Consider the following 20,544-nt stretch of genomic DNA (forward strand, 5'->3'; position numbering starts at 1 on the left):
AGTGGTCGAAAAAACGACCAGTACATTTTTGCTTGTTTTGGAAAAATAAGATTTCATCTTGACGATCTGGTATTTGGAATCTTATTTTTAGACCTAAATTGATAATATTTGAAAGTTTGATGTCTTTTGAAAACAAAATAAGAATCCGGGCAATTAATGGGTTAAAAACATTTCGATAAAAATAAATAAAAAGCAAAAATAAATGTGTTATACATTTTGGTATACAATAATGTGTAAAAGCCAAATCCTCAGGCTATACTATGATGATTCAGTTGAGAAATAAGCCTTGAGATTTATTTGACGTTTTAAATGGCAGAATGTTTTCGTTTTCAGATTATCATTTTACTATTTGATTGAAGTGTTCCATACATCGGTTAATAAAAGCTCAAATCGTGCCCATAAAATCTACAGTGTTTACTTCGAAGTTACATTGAACGAATCATTTTAAAAATCAAACGAAATCACTTACTCAAAATGAATTTTAAAGTTGTTGTCTGTTTTGCCACGGTGATTTTGTCGATGGTATCATTTGCAAATGTATCTGCTGAATCGTGCGTATGTGAATGTCAAAAAGGTAAATGAAGAGGAATTCAAATATTATTATTATGATATTCATTTCTCTTAATTCTTTAATGGGGAATTTGAAAAAAAAAATTGCGTATTCAGCGAGAAAATCGTAAAAGAGTCAAAAATGTCAAATTGCTGTAGCAAACTTGAACAAATAAATTTCGTAAAACTAATGATAAATGAACTAAAAGGTGATAATCCAAGGTCAGATGTGACAACCAGTGCATCAACAACGACCAGCACAACACCGGGTCCGTATTATCCCGATCACAGTCCAACGGATTGTGATCGACAACGAGAAAGGGAACGTGACGAACGTGAACGACAGGAAGCAGAAAGGGACAGAGAGAGACAGCGGTTGGAGCGTGAACGTGAGCGACTGCGACAGGAATGGGAACGACGAGCGAATGAATGTGAGAAGCGGGAAAAAGGGAGACGACAAAAGGAGCGTGAACAAAAAGAACGGGACGAACAAGAGAGAAGACGCCAACAAAGTGCTTCGGAACGCGAAGAGCATGAACGAAATGAACGTCATCGATATGATGGACAAAAACCCGATACCTGTAACACCAGCTACGATGCCATCACAATCATTTGGAAGGAACTCTTCATTTTCAAAGATCGTGTAAGTGTTGGCATTCTTAACGTGCAATCACACCCGTTTATTGTATTTACCATTTTTCCCCAGTATTTGTGGCGGATCGGTGAAAATGGATTGCATAGCGGTTACCCGGATGAGATCAATCGTATATGGTCGCAATTGCCAAGTAATTTCACACACATCGATGCCGTCTATGAGAATAAACACAAGAAAATTGTTTTTTTCATTGGTGAGCACATTTTCCATAATTTTACCAAAATGAAAATTTTATTTGTGTGTGTGATTTCTCTCTCTTTCTCTCTATTTCCCTCTCTCTGCATCATTTTATCAGGAAAAATGTATTACGTTTTCAATTCAATTCAATTGGAGGATGGTTACCCTAAAGCATTAACCTCTCTCGGGTTGCCAGCATCAGTAGATAAAATCGATGCAGTTCTGGTGTGGGGTCACAACGATCGAACATATTTCTACAGTGGAACCATGTATTGGAGGTAAAGTGCAAATAATCTGATTGAATTGTAAATTTGTCGGCACTAGGACAACAAATTGGTGCAAAAGGTTGAAATAAAAACGTAAGTGTTCGGAAGCGAATTTGAAAGAACTGAAATGAAAATGGATGAAACGTGCCATGGCAGAAAAAATAATGGAATGAATAAAATTTATCTTTTAAATAAATATTTTTGGAAAATGGACTAAAGTGAAACGAAAGAATAGCTATGAACGCGGAAAAAATGAGAAAAAATTATTTCTTCTCTGTTCACAGATTCAACGAAGATATTCATCAGATGGAACCAGATTATCCACGTGATATGTCAATTTGGCGAGGTATTGGTTATCACATCGATGCAGCCTTTCAATATAAAGACGGTAAATTTGATTGAACCGAAGACATATATATATTTTATTATAAAAAAATATTTCGAATATCGATCGATTCAGTCATGCCATGTGAATCCATCGATAAACTGGATCATTATGCAGAGGAATAAAATTCATGAGTTTTCTCTGTTTTTTTTTTCTCTTCATTTTTGGAAAACCATTTTGATGGTACAATAGGGAAGACGTATTTCTTTAAAGGGAAATCATTTTGGCAATTTAACGATTCAATAATGCATGTGACACGAAGTAGACCCGATTCATCGGCGGTGCGATGGATGGGATGTCCTCGAGTCACATCAACCTATTCCAATGCGGTGTATGATGATGGATCTTGCGGCAACTCGAACTTTAAATGAATCGCGCGATTGAATAACCTCCTTCGTTCAATGTGCCGCATTTATTTGAAAAACATAATAATCTAATTTTAAAGAGACGCTTAAACCACAAGAGGAAGAATGGAGAAAAATCGAACAAAACCACCCTTATCATAATACGAAAATAAGACCATTTTTATTGATAGAATATATCTTGTTTTTAAACCAAAATGAATTTCGTTTTTGTTTTGAAATTGATGAAAATTTTTTTGTTAAAATCTGATGGCTCTTGAGATGCTCTTTCGAAATTCACGGTCCATTTTATAGAGAATTTCGTTGCTGTAAATTCGATCAAATCGAAAATCAATACAGCGCATTTCAAAATCAAAGCCATAAATTGGCATAGTATGGATTCACCGGTGAATGTTCAGAATAAGGATTAGATTTTAATGGCACTTATGAAATTTCTTTGACCGTTGTTCATAGCGTATCCATCACCGAGCTTGCGTATCGGCCTATGTAGATTTTGTTCTCTACAGATTATAATTTACAAAATTTTTGAAATTTCGTACAAATTATAACAGAATTTGGTTTTTCAATTAATTGACCAAGAGAAAATGTATTGGTATTAGCACCGGTGATAAAACCAGCCAAAGTCTCATGTCAATGTTGGCGTCGATGCAAACGGTAAGGGAACTGTGAGAACCAGCCACTTGTGGAACGCAGGCGACAATTAAGTTTTGGTGGATGTTGAAGCTAGCGAGACACCAGCCGATGAAACCGCAGTCGGTGGGAATATTCAAGTTGATTGGTAGAGAATCTGACCATTTGAATTGAAATTACATTTACTTCTGTCTAGAAATGTGGACAATTCAAATTTTCGTTTACTTTTTTGCTCATAATAAATTGGTATAATCTAAAAAAAAACAAAAATCTGTTTTCACTTTCCAAAATTACCCATTTTATTTTCTACTTCAATTGCGTTTAGCATTTGGATTGGCGTATTCAATAGCAACGACATTATGTAAACCAAAGAATGTTATTCCGTATAATTTGACCGATGAATCGGAATCTTTGCGTCTTTCGGCAAATTCACACATGTTCACACTTTTGGAGCGATACTGCGTTGTTGGTTCACTTCCATTGGTTAGCGTTATTTCACACGGAAAATCCTCATCGGTTGTATAACGTACATTTTCAACTGGGCTCACGATCGAATAATCATAGTTTCCAATCATATGAACTGGAATTTGAATTTGCGCGTAGTTAAGCTCTTGTCAAACAGAAACTGAATGACTGTAAATCCGTAGAAACATGCATCACACATACCAACTCCGAATAGAGAAACAAGTATGACTATGCAGCTTTTCATATTGAGTAGTATCTATTGTGATGAAAATTTTGATGAAAATTAATTAAATGAAATTTTTTTCAATGATTCCTTACTTAAGATCAATCACTGGCACAGCTCCGTTCAAAACATGAAATTTCATTCAAAATGAAATCTCAATATTTATATTGAAGAAAATTGTATAAATAAGACTTGGTTATCAACAAACCGATGATTTCAGTGAGACAGTCCAGTTCAATGTGTTATCACATTCAAATTTGATGCTTTCACTTGACTTTTTTTTAAGTTGATTATTTTCGGAATGATAATGAATATTTAATATATCAGACAATCGATCAATTAACAAATCATAATATTTTTTATTAAATCAAAGTATCATCTCTTCTTGTGAGGAAAAAAATTCAAAATATCACGTGTTTTTTTTTTGGTTTTTTATTCATATTAGCTCGCATTCATATGCGATTGATTGGCAATTTTATATATTTTTTGTTTATTTCACACCAAAATACATTATCTTATAATGGTTCTTCGATATCATACACAAAGCGAATGGGAGGGTCTGAAAAAGTTAAATGTATTTAATGAGAGGTTGGTTATGAATATGGTATTGTTCAAAACTCGTACCGCTAACAGTAGGCTCATCATAAATGTGTACAGAAGAAACTTGGAAAACTCCTAGCGAATCACAATGAATTGAAAAAACTTCTGGAATTAAAACTCTAGTGCGAAGCGAACAATTGGCTATATATATGTTATGACGTCATTTCGGAAGGATTGGAATTTGGAATTGTTTTTTTTTTGAATTATTCATGCAATAAATACGAATTTATTCAGCTGTTTTTCTCATTCTAACAAATGTAACTTTTAATTTAATTAATTTAGTTTATAGCAGTCTTAAATGAATTATTCCCATATTGAATTATAAACTCTCCTGTAGCCAAATAAATTGTTGCAAACATCCAGAATCGGATGACTGATTTGAATTCTACATTTTATCTACAATTTTATGGAACCCAACATCAATAGAGAAAGGATGGTTGTGGTCTTGATGTTATCAATTTTGCACCAATTTTCATAACTCATCTCGATATCGAACGAAGACATATTCGAAAACAGACAATTCTACAATTTATTGAATCCATTCTTGGAAAGATTTTTTCAATCTACGATTAAATTTTAAATAAAACACCTTAAAGTGGATCCATTCTTCATTAGAAAAAAATTTAATTTGTGGAAAATACGTTTTTTGACCAAGATTTGAGTGTTTCCATTTCCGAGCAGTTTTTCGAAATTGTTGTAATCGATATCGCAATTACTACACGGTTCTATGTAAGTCCATGGTCTGGAACACCTTTCAGATAAATCGTTTGATCGATGTGTATCTAATTGTTATAAATTTTGTATACATTTTGTCATTATTATTTTACAAAAAGAAGAACTTGATTCAAAAAAAATAATTGAATGAAAAAAAAAAATTCAAATTCGATTCATACATGTCGCGCCTGTGCAAAATAATACTTAATTCAGAAATCGCGCTATTGCGAGTGTCTCTCAAGTTCATCCATAAAACTGAGCAACTGTCAAATCTGCAATGCCGAATCATGCAAAGTGTCATCGATTGCGCCAAAGTATCAAACAATTTCGCTTCTGTCCATCAAAACAATAGTAGTTTATATTTCACCTCTGGCATTTCAAATAGCAAATTTCAGGTAAAAGGTTTAGAAACAAAAATGTCGACATTAAGTGAAGCCGAGCTTGCTCGAATTGCACGCAATCGTGAAAGAGCACGGAATATTAGGTCGTCGAAACTTTGTAATCATCCGTACGCTCGACAACAAGCCAATGAAAGTGGCGAACAATCAAAGAAGGAAGCACCAACGAAGAGGTAGGATAAAAAATTAAATCCAAACCATATTTTAGTATTTCAACTAATTGATTTCATTTTGCCTGATAAAATAGCGTAACGCGTACCACGAAATTGATTGACAGTGGCGGTGGTTTTCTAATCGAAAAAGAAGTGGTGAATGAGACACCCGAATGCCTTGAAAAACCAGAGGTTGTGGAAGAAGTCCTTCCAATCCCTGTTCAATATGAATCGTGTCTGGAATGCAACGATCAATTTATCGAATCGTATCTGCTGAAGAATTTCGAATATTCGGTGTGTGACAAGTGTCGTGACCCAGACGAAAAACACTCTCTCATTACACGAACCGAAGCAAAGAATGAATATTTGCTCAAAGATTGCGATTTCGATAAACGTGAACCGCCACTTAAGTGCATCGTTCGCAAAAATCCGCACAATGTGCGCTGGGGCGAGATGAAATTGTATCTACATTTGCTGGTCGAAAAACGAGCTCTTGAAGTTTGGTACGTTTTAGAGTAGAATTTTTTGTGGATCAACATATTACAGTTGCAATTCTTTTTCGATTGCAATCAATTGCGAAATTCACATTCGATTAGTTGTTTTCAGTTGGATTGAGTTTATTTTTGGTTTAAATCTTGTTCCTCATTCTTCTTTCTCATTCAGCCATTCACAATTATTGAGTTTGAATTCAACATTTAATCAGTTTTTGTATTATTCTCGGCTGATTTGGTTGTCGAATTGAATTTATCAAATTTAATAACATGACATAGTATTTGTGAAATCGTATCTATGAAATTGACCCTTGTAAAATTGCTTTTCAACAATTCAAATTTCATTCTTTCTCTCCAGGGGTTCGGAAGATCGTCTCATGGAAGAGCGTGAATTGCGTGACGAAAAACGCGAAAAGACCAAGCTGAAAAAGTACAATAAAAATATGAAGCAATTGCGAATGGAAATGCGTAGCAGTTTGTATGATCGTACCACAAAAGCGCCACACACTCACGAATACGGCGAGGAAACATATCACGAGGATGAAGACAACTACACGCACGCTTGCACCATCTGCGATTTTGTTGAAACATACGAAAAAATGTAGGCAAATGGCAAAGACACGAAAATATGAATCGGATTACAAGCATCGAAATAGCACATTGAATGTACAATTTGTAATAAGGAATCAAACAGCGATATTAATACTAAGAATAGTCCCAAATCACATCACTAATCCATTGTTCTGTCTTATAATAATAATAAGCATCTTCTAAGAAATACCATTACTAAATAATAATAAAAAGAAATCCGCATGAAATTCACAACAATTCAAATGTTTGGGTTTCCTTGTCTTCAGTCATGTGATTGCTTCGTTACCTTTGTTGACTACGGAAAATCGGTAATACAGATCTGGGCTCAGTCATTTTCATCTGTCAAATAATTGTGTACACATTTCGTTCGTTTGTTACCACGTGCTCAGCAGCACAATATCGAAGCGGCTAAGCAGGTTTCGTTTTAATTTGGCATTTATTTTGATTCACAGTGCAATTTTGAATTTAAGAAGAAGAAAACCTCACAATGGAAGAAGAAGATCAAATCGAGCAAGATCCATCGGTGGTGAATTTTATTCCATGCCTATCGTTCGTGAAACGCGGTGTGGCCAAAGAAAATCCAGACAAGGTTTGTTTACATCAGTTTTTGATGTGAGCACCATTTTTTTTTTACTTCGAAATTTTCTCCAAATTTCAGGTGACTCTAACGCGAGAAGAGTTGGCCAAAGTAATTTCGTCGACGAAAAAAGAATTGGAGTAAGTTTTCACATTTGGAAAACATATTGGAATGAGTGAGATTAATTGTGTTTTTTTCTTCCATGTAGCGACGAAGAAAATGATGATGACGATAACGAGGAGAATGATGAGAATATGGACACATCCGATGCGGTTGAATCACAGCCACGCAACCCAGATGACGAGTTCAATTTTGCAGACTATGATAATGAAGGTTGTTGAAGGAATACGAGAGTGTTTTTTTTGGGAGATTTTAATAGATTTTCGCTTGGTTTTTAGATGAAACACAAGTGGCAGCCGTGAGTGATATAGCTGTCATTGATCCCAATGAAGAAAACATCAGTGACGGCGAAGACTCGGAAGCTGAAGATGATTTAATCAAGCCAACCGACAATCTTCTTCTCGTTGGTCACGTCGATGATGATGCATCATCGCTGGAAGTGTATGTGTACAATGAAGAAGAGAACAGTTTCTATGTGCATCATGACTTTTTGTTGCCAAGCTTTCCACTTTGTATCGAATGGCTGAATTATGACCCGGAAAGCAAAGATACAGGCAATATGTGTGCCATCGGTTGCATCGATCCAATTGTCACAATTTGGGATTTGGACATTCAAGACACACTGGAACCGGCTGTTAAATTGGGTTCGAAAGGCAAACGAAAGAAGGGAATTGAGAAATTCGGACATACAGACGCTGTATTGGATTTGTCGTGGAATAAAAATTTTCAGTGAGTTTTTTTTTTCTTTGGAGAAGACGGAATTTTTGTAGATTTAAATTTTTTGTGAATTAGAAAATATGCGAAACTTCAAACTTTTCCACACCAAAATTTGATTTTGTACACCATTTGACCTTGACAAATTTTTATATTCAAAGTTCGAGATTGAAGCACCAATTTTGAATTCGATTTAGTTGAAAATTTTCATTGATCCACATATTCTTTCGTATAAATATTCATTTGCCCATTTCAAAATCTTTCAGACATATTCTAGCGAGTGCTTCGGTCGATCAAACAGTAATACTTTGGGATTTAGACGAACTTCAGCCGCACACAACGATTCGTGCATTCCAAGAAAAGGTTCAATCACTGAAATTCCATCCAACTGAACCAAGCCAATTGTTGACTGGCTGCTGTGATGGAACAGTCAAATTGTTTGACTGTCGTGATCCGAGTGAAGTGGACACAAGCTTCAAGCAATGGTCATTCACTGGAGCCGAAGTTGAACGAGTCTATTGGGATCCACACAATACGAACTACTATTTTGTTGGCTTGAACAATGGATTCATTCACTATTGTGATGTGCGCCAAGAGGGCAACAGTCTGTGGAATGTCCAAGCACACAGTGACGAGGTCAGCGGTATTATAGTGAATTATATGCAAACCGGTATGGTCACTACGACATCAGCTGATGGGGTTCTCAAGGTATGGAAATACGATGCCACCAGTACACCGTCATTAATCCATGAAAATGAAGTTGGCATCGGTCGCATTCAATGTGCAGACATTTCTCCCGATAATGGATTCACACTGGCCGTTGGTGGTGACAACAAACAAAAACAATTGCGAGTCATCGATGTACGCGATTATGAAACGGTTAAAAGAACCTTTAACGCTTAGGCTTATTTTCTTTTGTATTAAATTTTAATGGAATAAAGTCAAATTGATTGATTCGTGTCAGAAGTGGCACGAAGTGAAAAAAAATAACGGATTTTTTTTTTTGAAGAAACATTTTGGTTGAGCATTTCAAGAAGTATTCTGTTTAGCAGTTGGAAGAAGTGAATTTTTGAGCATGATCAACGATTTCACTTCGGCACACAAGAATCAAACCAAAATTACTTCTTTCAACAATATTCTCAATTTCAGTCATTATCTTCTTAATAAATTTGATTTCTTGATTGATAATTTGACATGAACGATACAATTGTTGCATTACCATTGGTTCAGTTCCACTTTGACTGGTTTTGTATTCTTGTTCGACCTGTCGAATAACTTCAGCGCTACTATAGCTTGTGATTGAACGGTCAATTTTGTGGAAATTTGTCAAAGCTAAAGTAGAGTTCATTTAAAATGAAGAGTTTTTTTTTTCATTTCAACAGCGTTGCCTTATTTGAAAGAAATCAAATTTGTAATGATTTGATTTGAACTTTTTCAGAACAATAGAAAGAAGAAAAACAACTTCAAAAGAACGACTACTTCAACAGCTGTGGAAGAAAAAGAAAAGCAAAGAAAATGAACGGAATTCAACAGCTGTAAAAGAATAAAAGATGAAATGAAAAGGGCGTTCGATTTTTTTCTCGATGTATTTTTTTGTTTTATTCATTGTTCATGCCTACTTAAGTTTTAAACATTTTGGATAAAGTGAACAACTGAATTCTTACAGCATAGCTAACTGTACGACTCTAACGGAACAATTCATTTGAACGAAAAATAATAAATAAATAAATAACAAAAACAAATTCGAACAATAGAGTCTTATTTTGGATTGATTTAAATAAGTGGAAGTTTTGCGAGTGGCTGTGAAATAAACGAAATTAAAACAAGATGATTAGTAAAAAGTGAAATGTGAATGAAAATTAGGTATTTCTTACCAAAAGTGCTAGCTTAGCTTTAGTATGAGCACCGATCGCTGCGATTTTTGCTCTCAATGGGGCAAGTTTTGCGTCGATCAAAACACCTTTTAAAGAGGAAAAAAAAATGGAAAAAATTGCATTAGAATGTTGAACTTTCAAGCGATAGTGAATATGCTGCGTACGTTGATGAAATGAAAACACAAAAAAATTTAGATGCAAACTCACCTTTTCCCAATTTCATGTTGGTCTTCAGTACGTCCAAGTTAAGTGCGCCCAATTGCAAAGGCAACAAGCCCAGAATTGGTGGAACAATTGGCAAAGCGAGACCGACTGATGGCTCTGTCGTTGGTGCAACATCAGTGTCTGCCTTGGTGTCACCGTTGGAATTGACTGCATCTGCTCCGCTTTCCTTGGTGGCTTCATCCAGAGCTTCTTGGATTTCAGAAGTTTCGGCATCGCGTTTCTTCAATTTCTTCTCGGCATTGTCCATTTCAGCTCCGCTGGCTGCTTCGGTTGCTTCTTTGTCTTTTGGTTTGTCAGCTGATTCGGCTTCCTTTGGCGTTTCAATTGATTCACCGATCTTCGGCTCTTCAGCTGCTTCATCTTTGGCTTGTTCACTGTCGCTGCTCTTTCCATCTTCTTTGTTGTCGACCTCACGCTTTGTCTTCTCATCTGCTTTTGGTGTCATTTCATCAGCCTTGACTTCATCGACAATCTTTATTTCTTCGGTGACTTTCACGTCTTTCTTAGCAACATCAGTTCCAGCGAACACTTCGGTTTCTTTAGCTTTATCGGCGTCAGCAGCAGGTGCACTCTCTTCTGGTGTGACTTCTTTGTTGTCCTTATTTTCATCCGGTTTGAAGATGCTAACGGAGGAGCGTTTCTTTGGATTGGTTGCTTTCAGGGCGATTGAGTCTTCGGTCAACAAGCTACGAACGAAACGGCTTCCAGCTGGTCCTTGAATCAACACCTCATATGGAACATGCAATTTTTCACATTTCTTCTGCATCGCCTCAACGCAATTCACATCTAGTTTTTTTTTTGAATAGAATGGACAAAATAAAAATGGTCGAACGTTAAATATCTTGCACCATGAAAAACTCACTTTCATCATCTTTATTATTACATTCGCAAATGCATTCATCACCACAATAAAAACCAACACAATTACATAATGTACATAAATCCTTACACTTTTGATCATCAGTCCGCATCACTGGACTCGCCTCACTGCCGAACACCGAAATGATAACAACGGTGAAACACAACGCTAAACTGATTTTATTCATTTTGAAGTATGTGCGGATCGTTTGCTGGCAAAACGCTAACTGAGAAAGAGAGAAATACGGTGAAAATTCGGGGCTTTGAACAATTGAACAGCTAAATTGTCACTTGAACACTGAATTACTCAATGGTTGACAGTTGGCCGATTGTCCCATTTTATATAGCGGTCATATTGTTTATTGTTTATGTCGCATTCGTAAACTTTTCAGACGCTCACCTTCAATTCGACCAACTAAGCAATTTATTTCTCTTGACATTTTCAGTGCTGTTTTTTTCCGCTCTCTTTGCCAAAACATATGCGTATGCATTCGTCTAGTTATGACTTTTTATCCATGGGCAGTGAAAATATGTCGATTCCGGCAGCAACAAATAACACACCAACTTGGCACATTTTTATGAATGGCAAGTTGTTGAGGTGCATTTGTTCAGGAGTATTTTGTTGTTGTTATTGTTGGAACTTTTAATTCTGGTTTTGTCACCTTCCGTCTAATGCAACAAGTTTTTTTTTATCATTGCTTAGAATGTACAGAAGTTTTCTACAGCATCCAACGAATCGATTAGCATTGAATCAATGACTTTTATCTTAGATATATTTGTGGGCTTGAATAAGAATGCAGAGCTTTCCCGTTGAGCAATATTTTTATATTTTTGGTGGAGATCTCAGTTATTTCCATAATTTCTCAAGTCACCAGTTTCAATTCAAACTATTTCAGCCTAATCCGAGCCGACTCATTTCCATTCAATTCGAGCTTATTCCAACGATTCCAATATTATTTTTTCTTAAATCAATCTAATCCCTTCCAATCCAATCCAATCCAATCCATTCAAATGCACATGAGTATCCCTTGATTTTGTATGGAGAAAAAGGGAGTAGCTGTAATCTCTAAAACTGACCAAAAATCGCTCAAGACACAGCGGTGGTTAAAAATCTGAAATTCAATCTTTGTTTTGAATTTTTTTTCACACGTTCACATAGTTAAAATCTCATTTACTCATCTTCATTCGGGTCATGTGAAGGCCGTTTAAATTTAAAATTTCAATGATAAACGATGGTGGATGTTGTCACTTGTCAAAGGTAAAGATTCTATTGACAAGATGTCAATTACAACATCCAAAGATATAAATATAAAATCTTCGAGTTGTATCTATCATTCTTTGGTGGTGGCTTAAGATTCACTCCCAAATGGCTGAAGGATCATTTGATTTAAATTCTAAGAGTCAAAAAATCAAATCTCAATTCAAACTTGCTTACAACATACTGCTTACCTTCATATCATATCATATCCATAGTTCGATTGAATGGCAACTATTTCAAAATCCAATCGATGAGTGAAATTATTCCAATTTTGAAAGAATGAGTCGTTGTAGCCAATTTCCCTCGTTTAATTTTCATTCGTTGGTTGTTTTCCTCGTCGGAAGCAGAAAAAAAATCGCCCAATAAAAAACGCAATCATTTGTGATTTCAATATTTTTTCTTTTTGTTTTTTTTTTTTTTATTCATAGTTCATAGTAGTTGTTTAGCTCTAAAATGGCCAATAATTTTTCCGAACTGGGCATGCATAAAACACACGTTTAAAAAATAAATTAGGTAGTTTTTTTTAGTGTATGCTTTACATTGTTTTTGTTAAAATGTTTCCCTTTTTCTTGTGCAAATTTTGAACTCTACTGACAGAATAGTAGACAAGTTTGGATTTTTTGGTTTCTTTCTAATCAGTAGTGCCAAACGATTTATTCAAATTGTCCGTATTTTTTTCTTCATTTTTTCCTAAATAATTTTATGCGTCGTATTGTTGATGATAAAGAGATCAAGGGTTATATTGGAAGTGATAGCACAATAAAACGATGAACGGAAGAGATTTGTTTAAGCGAATGTTTCTGTTTCTGTTTATATGATAAGTTTGTCGTAGGAGGGCGGTGGGGAGTCGTCGATCTTTGGGTTATCATTCAAAATGGCGATATGATATGGCGGAGGTGGTGCTATTGGATCAATTACATTCGGAACCTGAAAAAGAGCGAAGGTATCATGAGTGACCGCGACCAAACTGAAAATCCACAGATGAGTACAAAAGAACAGGTAGTATCGAAGACGAAAAGGCTACGCAGAGCAAGAAAGACAAACAAAGAGAGTTTTTTTATTTTCAAAATTAAAAATGGGAGATTTTTACGTGTGGTTCATGCTGATCCAGATGGGCGATTTCAATATCGTTTACATTTGTTGTGACAGCGCTAAGCTGCGGTGCGGGTATGTTCAAGTTGAAGCTATTGTTGTTTGGCCGGCGACACAAGCTAACGGTACACGCTGCCACGAAAAATGTTGCCGAAAATGCGCAAAAGATTAATATCTCCAAACCACTACCTTGGAATGCTAGAATGTGATTCGAGAGAAGGAAACAGGCGTTAGGTTCAGTTTAAGGTGAAACAGACAAAAATGAATTAAACTCCAACCTCGTGGATCCAGATTTAATCCAAAAAAAAAACTCAAGAAAAAATCCTAAGATCAAAAATAAATGGGTAGAAATCAGACAAACCTGCGAGAAAAACGGTTGCCAACGCCAACGATGCCCACATACCACACTTCAAATGACTGGGCAGTATTTGAGAATCGGTTGAATTCACGGCATCCGCTACATTTACCGATAACGTTGCCCGATCATCAGTCAAAATCTCGTTTGACGGCCGAATTGCATTCAAACCTAATGTCCCTTGCTCCAATTCAATTGGCAAATGTGATTGACTACAGTTGATTTAATTTATTTTGGGAACAATTTTTTTTTCATTAATTTCGAAGAAAAGAGTAAAAAAAGGAAAAAAGGGGATAAAGAGAAAAAAATAAATAGAGAGAGAATTAATAACATAATAAGAAAGAAATGGATTTAAAAAGTTGCATGTGAATTCACATAGAGAATGCTTCAACGTTTCCTTACTATTGCTGTATAACGGAATAGTCGGCTGGTTCACCGTAAGAGTGTTGTGTATTGACCTCGGCATGTGTCTGGATTTCATGATGTGCTCGAGATGTATGATGCTGGTGATGCTCTTTTTTCATCAAAGAAAAAGGTTGGAAGAGAACAATTTTTTATTTTATTTTTGTTACTAACAAAGTTGAGATTTTATTTTTTCCATTTGATTCTTTGAAGAACTTGAATTTATTCTTTTAATCATTGAAATAGTTTGACAATTAAAATTTTTCCGAAACTTTTCTATGCTTGGAAATTTAAAAAGACGTCTCCCCATTCAAAAAGGTCCCATTTTCTTTTTAAATGTTTTTTTTTTCGTTGCAAAGTGTCAGTTTCTCCTTGATTCCATTTGTCACGAATGAAAACAAGAAAAAATAAAAGACTCAACAAAGTTGTACCATTTCAATTTGTAAGTATTAAAGTTTAATGAATAACCCTTGTCTATTGTTTCCAATTAGGCAATAAAGCACTCACCCTGATGATGGTTCGAGCGATGAACATTCGGTCGATGAACGTTTGGTCGATTTACGTTGCGGCAATCGACATTTGGAAATCGGTGAACTGGTGTTAGCATTGATTTATTCCGTCGTGGTGGATGATAAAAATCGTATCCACTGCCCGATAAAGAAGCGGCCATACTGACCCAAAACAAAGTTATATAGGCATTAGAAAATTTGGTGTGTATTTAGTATCCACACCAAATGTGTGCGGTGTGTCAATTTTACTCACAATCCAGCTCTAGCCCGTCCAAAACCACATGCTTGTGATCGTTTATCGATCCAAAAATGCATCCCAATTTTGTTTTTGTTAGAACTGAGTCGGTTCCTTTGTCACTCTTTTCCTCTCTCTCTCTCTCTCGCTCTTTTTCTTTCTCAAATGTTTCTCTGTCTTGATGTGTTTCAAGTGTTGCGTTCGTGACGTGCTCTTGTGTACTCGTTTAATATTTATGCATCGGAGAGTTCATCATTTTCGCTTGACCGAAACGAGTTGCTTCAATTATTCAACGGAATGTCTATGAAGAGTAAAGGCATGCAGAGTGTGTCTATATATATGTATGCCATGCATAGTTTATTCTCTCTATTTTCCGATTCTTCCGTCAGAGCAGACGAAGACGACCAAATGAAAGAAGCAAAACAATCGAAAATCAATTTCTTGCGCCTTGCTTAATTTTAATCTCGCATTAATTGGACATCATTTGGTGGATTTAAATGCTCTGCTTTTTTGTTGCGAAAATTTCCATTATTTCATCAAGTGAGAGATAATTAAAACAATTCGACAACTGTTTTTTTTTCAACGGAAAAATCAACAATTTTTTTTATTGCTGTTATTGTTGTCGTTTATTCGAACACTTGAAATGTTGTTTATTATTTTTGCTTTTTTTTATTTATCACACATACAATTGGAAAGCACCGAGAAAAAAAATTCGTTCGTTTACGTTTTTTTTTTAAATATATTCCGTATGTTTTGTTATTGTTTTTTTTGTTGTGGATCCTTTAAGTTGCACATTTTTGTATCATGAGCGTCGTGAAGCGAGATATAATCAGATTGTGTAATTCGATGACCGTCCATTGAACTATTACAACACAAATGATGTTGTTGCATGAAAAACACATCAAATTTAATTGTTTCCTTTTTGATTTTTTTCTCCCTCTGTTTTGTTTTTGTAATCGTTCAACTATTTCACGAAAAAGTAATGTTCTATGTTTCTAGTGTGAACGCTGGTATAACTGGATTTATACGAGAATTGGCTATTTATTGTGTTGAACAGCATTTTTTTGTTGGTTTTAAGACAACAAACCAACTAGAGTTCAAAACAAAATCGAAGACCAAAATTTCGGAATATTCGCCTTCGCAAGCAAAGCAGGAATGAAAAAAAAAAACACAACACACACAAACACGCACACAGAGATCAACACTGTTCAGCTCAGGTTGAAGATGATTCGCAGACTGGCAGATAAACGTAAACAATAACGACAAACATGGGATGAAAAAGCTCTTCTCTCTCTCGCTCCCTCTCGCTCTCCCTCGCTCTCTGGCTGTTGATGATGGAAAATTGATTTTTGTGCGAGCTCATGAGACACACAAACTACACGTTGATTTCAAATGCATCGCATAAATATTGAATGTTTGTCTCTTCCGCATTTGCAAACAAGAAAATCAACAACCGAACGTGGAGAAAAGAAAGAAGAAGAAGAAGAAAACAACAACGAACTTTCAACAAGGATGAAAAAACGATAACCACCCCGAACACAACAAACAAACTTGAATCAAATTCTTAAATTGCGAATGGCGTTTTGTGTCGTCTCGTCGTCGTCGAAACACCATTATTTTTGTTCTACTTTTCACTTCGAAAAAAAAGTGTAATTTAAAACGGATAGTCAATCGTTTGGATCAAGTTTTTCGTCTGCGACGTGTATTCGAATTTGGATGTGTATATAAATTCGGTTTGCTCTCACTCGCTCCCAATGTTTATGTGTGATGTGTGGTGTGGTAGCTATGCTACCCGATTCCAAATATTTCGGTGTATTGAATAGATGTGCGACGACAACGACAACGACAACGACGACGACTACGATGATGATGATGAATCGGGTAGAGAGATGCAACGCAAGGTTCATTGAGTGTGAGAGAGTGAGAAGAAATGGTGTGGATTGTGCTATATATCGTAATATACCTGGGCAAAAGCACACGACACATTCGAGCATGTTAAGCGTCAACAACAACAATAAAAACCACAAGAACAGCAACAGCAACACCAACGACCGACGACGACGTCGACGAACATCGGCATCAAAACAGCGCAATAGGCAATTGAGTGTCAGTGCTTGGATATTGGCCGATTTCATGACATGGGTTAAGTTTAATATCGTTGTGCCTGTGCCGTGTGCGCGCTCGTCCCTTTGCGCATATCTCTCTGTCTCTCGCACACTGAAACGGGACAACAACGACGACGACCAGCATTGCAAACAAAGGCAAGCTTTGTACCCCAAAAGCTTTTCTCTTTTTCTCACATCGATGTATTGCCATTTTTCGCATATTTGGGTTTCGCGCTTTGTATGTAGAGTGTAGACATTTTCCGCTATGGGGAAATGAACAAATGTGTTTGCCTCCGTTTTGTGCACACAATCATTTTCTCATATGTACATATACATATATATATATATATTTTACGAGAATGAAATAGCCACTTGACAATGCAATGGCACATCTCCGACTTGCACATCTATACACGGTGTGAGCGAAATATTGTGCATTATCATCCTTTTATTTTATACACTCTCTCGCGCGCTTCACCAATCGCATAATGCAAACTCACTCGAACTGTTGTTATGTCATCGCTTCTCCAGCCATTTATCGACATAAACCCGCTGTATTATTTTCGGTTTTACGGTTTCATGGTCATCTCTTTTGCCTCGTAAATTTAATCGATTTCTTTCAATTTTTCTTCACATCTTTGCCACCTCGCAAGAGTCCACCTACTCTATTGCTCTATCTTTTCTATCTTTCTCTCTCACTTACTCCCTCTTTCGCTCTTCCTTTCACACATCAAATCAAACATACAACGGAACACAAAACACGTACAATCCAAATAAATGTGCAAATTGCGCCACACGCTCAAGATGACGGTAATTTATTTATGTAGTAAAATACCTTGCCAGAATGTGTACACGGGGCGAAATTGAAGTACACACTGTCAAGTCGCCATAGTCCGTTTACTTCAATTTCACAACTCATTAATTCAATTAAACGTTCCCACTCACCATCACAATAATCGACATAATCGCAGATTCGATTCAATTTTCACGTTCGCCCCCTTGATTATATTATGGACCCGTTTCCAATCACATTAATCCTAATTGAAAAATAAACGGAATCACATCGAATTCGATGGTAGCACGTTGGTTTATAGTTAACAATTTGATTCAATCGAATCATGAAAGGAAAAACGTATTGAAAAAAGCACAGAAAAACCGTTTCTGATAAATTACATTCAAATGGACCGAAAAACGATTTTGGAGATTAGAAAAAAATCCATCGAATGCCGTGAATGGTTTTTAATTTTTCTAAGATTTATTGATGAACTTTAACTATTACATTAAATCCAAAATGGCAATTTCTTCATTACAAAGTGAATGAATTTAACAAGATTTTTGATTTGGCGTGAAATTCTGCTGAAATCTATAAGTTGGAATTTCAGCTTCTTTTCGTTGTTTGAACTTTGGAAGAAGATTTTGATTATTTCCAAAATTGGGAGAAAAAAATCGTTTTGGTAAAAATGCCAGCTTGTTGAAAGGCCAATTGAATCTCTTCATCGCTTTCCTTCATCTTCATCGCCAAGACCTTTCGAACGTAGGAATTTCTCCATTTGCACCAGTGAATTTCGTGCAACATTCGGATTTTGCAGAAATGACACAGCCGTACTAATCTGTATGATTTTTTTTGGTTAGAAATGTCAAGTAATTATTTTCATGATTTCGACAGTGCAAAGAAATGTATTTTTACCACTGAGATTCGCGGTGGAATATATGCGCAATTGTTGAATTCACACCTATCGAGCCTGTGTCACCCGAGCCTCGGTGTCACCTGTGTCCGTATTATTGGATGAATCCATGTTTACATTCACGTTTACGAAAATTTTGACAATTATCGTTTCGCCCGTTTTCCGTGATGATGATATTCACAATGAATTCCGTAGTTTCTTTTCTTCCTAGTTAAATCGCTGTTTCTCGGTCGTCTCTATCACAAATGATCGATAGACGACGAGATTTATGTCAGTCACAATAAAATCACACACTAAGCTAGTTTTTCTCCTCATTTCTAATGCGTTTTTTTCACCTGTACCCGTGAAATCTGTACAGAAAAACAAAATAACCGAAAACAAATGTGAACGTTCAACTTAATATAATAAAAGAGTATAATTGTTATCTTTGGAATTCGAATGTCGTATTTGGAAATACATATAAATATAATCAAAAACAGTGTGTACAAAAATTGACGTTTCACATTGATTTCGACATAGGCGGCAACTTCAAGTGGATCGAACAGACACACAAAGTGGGAAATGTCACAACATTAGTTTGAATTTGAACATAACCATAAAGAATATTTTTGGTAAACCGTATAGAAATAGTCAGAATTGCATTGCCGGCCAATGCAATCAAAATGCAAAGATATTTACTAAATATTGCGTATATCGGAACGAAATACAAGTAAGACATAGATTTTTGCAATCGAAACTTTAAGAATTTGTTTTAAAAAAATCATCCAATACTTTTGCAGTGGCGTCACAAAGAATGTGAATATTAAGGATCATTATTCGATTGAATGTGCGTTGAGGCAAGCTTTTGAAAAAATTAAGAATGTACACAATGTAGAAATATGCCCATCGAGCAGGTAATGGATATTCTCAACATTCACTTCACCTCTGAAAATGCAATTTCATTGAATAGGACTGATGCTGGTGTGCATGCAACCAATACAACATTTCACATCGATGTCAATCGTGATTTGCCACTCCCACCATGGGTCATCACCAAAAAATTAAATCTTAAGTTGAGCGCATTGCGCGAACAAATACGAATCTTGAAAACCGTTCCCGTTAGCAGTGAGTTTGATTCACGGCGCGTAGCTACATGTCGAACATATTTGTATCGTTTTGCCGTTTGCAAAGAGCCAGTCCCGAAAGGAATGAACCCGAAAATCTATCACAGTTCTATGTTTATTCCGATTGAAGAGAGCTTCAGATGCTATTTCTTATTGTTTGTACATTTGTGTTTGTTTACTCGATTTTCTTCTTTTGTGTTACGATCAATGTTATTTTTCTTTCAATTTGGTGTGCTCTAATTGTAGAAACGAGGGATTTGACATTGAACGAGTGAAAGACACCGCAAAACAGATGGAAGGAGTTCACGACTTTCGAACATTTATGAAAGTTTCAAAAGAGCAAAAAACGGTAACCTTTTCATGAAGAATGACAAAAATTCTGCATTTTCTTCCTTTTAAATAACAAACAATTTGTTTTCATTAGCTTCATCCAAGATTTTGTCTTCGACGAATGGATAGCATAACTGTTCAACCAGGAATGACATTAGCTACCCGGTTTAATTATGAGAAAACTCTCGCCCATTTCGACTTTTGGAACATTGAATTCAGGTGTAGAGCATTCTTTTATCGACAGGTACATTCAATAATTTTACGATTCATTTGTTTTTAGTCGTTGAATGTCGGATATTAAATGTAAATTTTCAGATACGAAACATGGTCGGTGTTCTGTTGGCAGGTACATTCAACAACTTCACGATTCATTTGTTTCTAGCCGGTGTGATTTTCATCTCTCTCTCTCTCTCTCTCTCTCTCTCTCTCTCTCTCTCTCTCTCT

The 20,544-nt window shown here is 35.9% G+C and overlaps 6 protein-coding genes, 1 long non-coding RNA gene and 1 pseudogene across 10 annotated transcripts; 5 read left to right on the forward strand and 3 right to left on the reverse strand.

The window, feature by feature from the left end:
• Positions 1 to 161: 161 nt before the first annotated feature.
• Positions 162 to 2,639, forward strand: LOC129575000 (matrix metalloproteinase-2-like). Of its 3 annotated transcripts, XM_055457747.1 has the most exons (7): positions 162 to 271; positions 334 to 574; positions 759 to 1,192; positions 1,256 to 1,397; positions 1,500 to 1,659; positions 1,932 to 2,035; positions 2,225 to 2,639. In XM_055457747.1, the coding sequence occupies exons 2-7, from the start codon at positions 475 to 477 to the stop codon at positions 2,401 to 2,403; spliced, it is 1,119 nt and encodes a 372-aa protein (XP_055313722.1). In that variant the 5' UTR covers positions 162 to 271; positions 334 to 474; the 3' UTR covers positions 2,404 to 2,639. The 3 variants fall into 3 exon arrangements, with proteins under 3 accessions (XP_055313722.1, XP_055313721.1, XP_055313723.1); XM_055457746.1 differs by having other exon boundaries at positions 168 to 574; XM_055457748.1 differs by having other exon boundaries at positions 168 to 574; positions 777 to 1,192.
• A 665-nt stretch (positions 2,640 to 3,304) lies between these two features.
• On the reverse strand, positions 3,305 to 3,939 carry LOC129575135 (uncharacterized). Its single transcript, XR_008688751.1, has 3 exons — positions 3,808 to 3,939; positions 3,691 to 3,745; positions 3,305 to 3,604 (listed from the first exon to the last, which is right to left on the reverse strand). It is a non-coding gene; the product is annotated as an uncharacterized LOC129575135 (long non-coding RNA).
• A 1,400-nt stretch (positions 3,940 to 5,339) lies between these two features.
• LOC129575060 (DNA repair protein complementing XP-A cells homolog) lies at positions 5,340 to 6,901 on the forward strand. Its single transcript, XM_055457896.1, has 3 exons — positions 5,340 to 5,597; positions 5,672 to 6,079; positions 6,426 to 6,901. Exons 1-3 carry the CDS (start codon positions 5,443 to 5,445, stop codon positions 6,670 to 6,672), a joined length of 810 nt encoding a protein of 269 aa, XP_055313871.1. The 5' UTR covers positions 5,340 to 5,442; the 3' UTR covers positions 6,673 to 6,901.
• A 109-nt stretch (positions 6,902 to 7,010) lies between these two features.
• LOC129575059 (periodic tryptophan protein 1 homolog) lies at positions 7,011 to 9,056 on the forward strand. Its single transcript, XM_055457895.1, has 5 exons — positions 7,011 to 7,247; positions 7,317 to 7,375; positions 7,444 to 7,568; positions 7,634 to 8,084; positions 8,336 to 9,056. Exons 1-5 carry the CDS (start codon positions 7,146 to 7,148, stop codon positions 8,970 to 8,972), a joined length of 1,374 nt encoding a protein of 457 aa, XP_055313870.1. The 5' UTR covers positions 7,011 to 7,145; the 3' UTR covers positions 8,973 to 9,056.
• A 585-nt stretch (positions 9,057 to 9,641) lies between these two features.
• On the reverse strand, positions 9,642 to 11,343 carry LOC129575047 (uncharacterized). Its single transcript, XM_055457865.1, has 4 exons — positions 11,118 to 11,343; positions 10,151 to 10,954; positions 9,944 to 10,029; positions 9,642 to 9,869 (listed from the first exon to the last, which is right to left on the reverse strand). Exons 1-4 carry the CDS (start codon positions 11,212 to 11,214, stop codon positions 9,843 to 9,845), a joined length of 1,014 nt encoding a protein of 337 aa, XP_055313840.1. The 5' UTR covers positions 11,215 to 11,343; the 3' UTR covers positions 9,642 to 9,842.
• A 1,319-nt stretch (positions 11,344 to 12,662) lies between these two features.
• On the reverse strand, positions 12,663 to 17,245 carry LOC129574947 (uncharacterized). Of its 2 annotated transcripts, none has more exons than XM_055457632.1 (6): positions 14,896 to 17,245; positions 14,641 to 14,780; positions 14,134 to 14,245; positions 13,738 to 13,943; positions 13,375 to 13,574; positions 12,663 to 13,211 (listed from the first exon to the last, which is right to left on the reverse strand). In XM_055457632.1, exons 1-6 carry the CDS (start codon positions 14,955 to 14,957, stop codon positions 13,095 to 13,097), a joined length of 837 nt encoding a protein of 278 aa, XP_055313607.1. In that variant the 5' UTR covers positions 14,958 to 17,245; the 3' UTR covers positions 12,663 to 13,094. The 2 variants fall into 2 exon arrangements, with proteins under 2 accessions (XP_055313607.1, XP_055313605.1); XM_055457630.1 differs by having other exon boundaries at positions 14,641 to 14,804; positions 14,896 to 17,242.
• Positions 17,246 to 18,894: 1,649 nt separating this feature from the next.
• Positions 18,895 to 20,544, forward strand: part of LOC129574948 (tRNA pseudouridine synthase-like 1) — a 4,331-nt pseudogene continuing 2,681 nt past the window's right edge.
• LOC129575121 (tRNA pseudouridine synthase-like 1) lies at positions 19,330 to 20,045 on the forward strand. Its single transcript, XM_055458051.1, has 4 exons — positions 19,330 to 19,376; positions 19,447 to 19,560; positions 19,617 to 19,771; positions 20,017 to 20,045. Exons 1-4 carry the CDS (start codon positions 19,330 to 19,332, stop codon positions 20,043 to 20,045), a joined length of 345 nt encoding a protein of 114 aa, XP_055314026.1.

This window comes from Sitodiplosis mosellana, unplaced genomic scaffold (genome assembly GCF_009176505.1).
Source record: "Sitodiplosis mosellana isolate CC-2019 unplaced genomic scaffold, AAFC_SMos_1.0 Smas_scaffold_6166, whole genome shotgun sequence".
Taxonomy (NCBI): domain Eukaryota; kingdom Metazoa; phylum Arthropoda; class Insecta; order Diptera; family Cecidomyiidae; genus Sitodiplosis; species Sitodiplosis mosellana.

Excerpts from the sequence above, each read along its gene's own strand:
- LOC129575060 (XM_055457896.1), top strand. The coding sequence starts at position 5,443 with ATGTCGACATTAAGTGAAGCCGAGCTTGCTCGAATTGCACGCAATCGT. Across the intron at positions 5,598-5,671 it reads AAGGAAGCACCAACGAAGAG|CGTAACGCGTACCACGAAAT; the intron begins GTAGGATAAAAA and ends CTGATAAAATAG. Across the intron at positions 6,080-6,425 it reads AAACGAGCTCTTGAAGTTTG|GGGTTCGGAAGATCGTCTCA; the intron begins GTACGTTTTAGA and ends CTTTCTCTCCAG.
- LOC129575047 (XM_055457865.1), bottom strand. The coding sequence starts at position 11,214 with ATGAATAAAATCAGTTTAGCGTTGTGTTTCACCGTTGTTATCATTTCG. Across the intron at positions 10,030-10,150 it reads CAACATGAAATTGGGAAAAG|GTGTTTTGATCGACGCAAAA; the intron begins GTGAGTTTGCAT and ends CCTCTTTAAAAG. Across the intron at positions 9,870-9,943 it reads AAGCTAAGCTAGCACTTTTG|CCACTCGCAAAACTTCCACT; the intron begins GTAAGAAATACC and ends TTTATTTCACAG.
- LOC129575059 (XM_055457895.1), top strand. The coding sequence starts at position 7,146 with ATGGAAGAAGAAGATCAAATCGAGCAAGATCCATCGGTGGTGAATTTT. Across the intron at positions 7,376-7,443 it reads TCGACGAAAAAAGAATTGGA|CGACGAAGAAAATGATGATG; the intron begins GTAAGTTTTCAC and ends TCTTCCATGTAG. Across the intron at positions 7,569-7,633 it reads TGCAGACTATGATAATGAAG|ATGAAACACAAGTGGCAGCC; the intron begins GTTGTTGAAGGA and ends CTTGGTTTTTAG.
- LOC129575121 (XM_055458051.1), top strand. The coding sequence starts at position 19,330 with ATGCAAAGATATTTACTAAATATTGCGTATATCGGAACGAAATACAA. Across the intron at positions 19,561-19,616 it reads GAAATATGCCCATCGAGCAG|GACTGATGCTGGTGTGCATG; the intron begins GTAATGGATATT and ends TTCATTGAATAG. Across the intron at positions 19,772-20,016 it reads GAAAACCGTTCCCGTTAGCA|AAACGAGGGATTTGACATTG; the intron begins GTGAGTTTGATT and ends CTCTAATTGTAG.
- LOC129574947 (XM_055457630.1), bottom strand. The coding sequence starts at position 14,957 with ATGCATTTTTGGATCGATAAACGATCACAAGCATGTGGTTTTGGACGG. Across the intron at positions 14,805-14,895 it reads GGACGGGCTAGAGCTGGATT|TATGGCCGCTTCTTTATCGG; the intron begins GTGAGTAAAATT and ends GTTTTGGGTCAG. Across the intron at positions 14,246-14,640 it reads TCGCTCGAACCATCATCAGG|AGCATCACCAGCATCATACA; the intron begins GTGAGTGCTTTA and ends TGATGAAAAAAG.
- LOC129575000 (XM_055457747.1), top strand. The coding sequence starts at position 475 with ATGAATTTTAAAGTTGTTGTCTGTTTTGCCACGGTGATTTTGTCGATG. Across the intron at positions 575-758 it reads CGTATGTGAATGTCAAAAAG|GTGATAATCCAAGGTCAGAT; the intron begins GTAAATGAAGAG and ends ATGAACTAAAAG. Across the intron at positions 2,036-2,224 it reads AGCCTTTCAATATAAAGACG|GGAAGACGTATTTCTTTAAA; the intron begins GTAAATTTGATT and ends ATGGTACAATAG.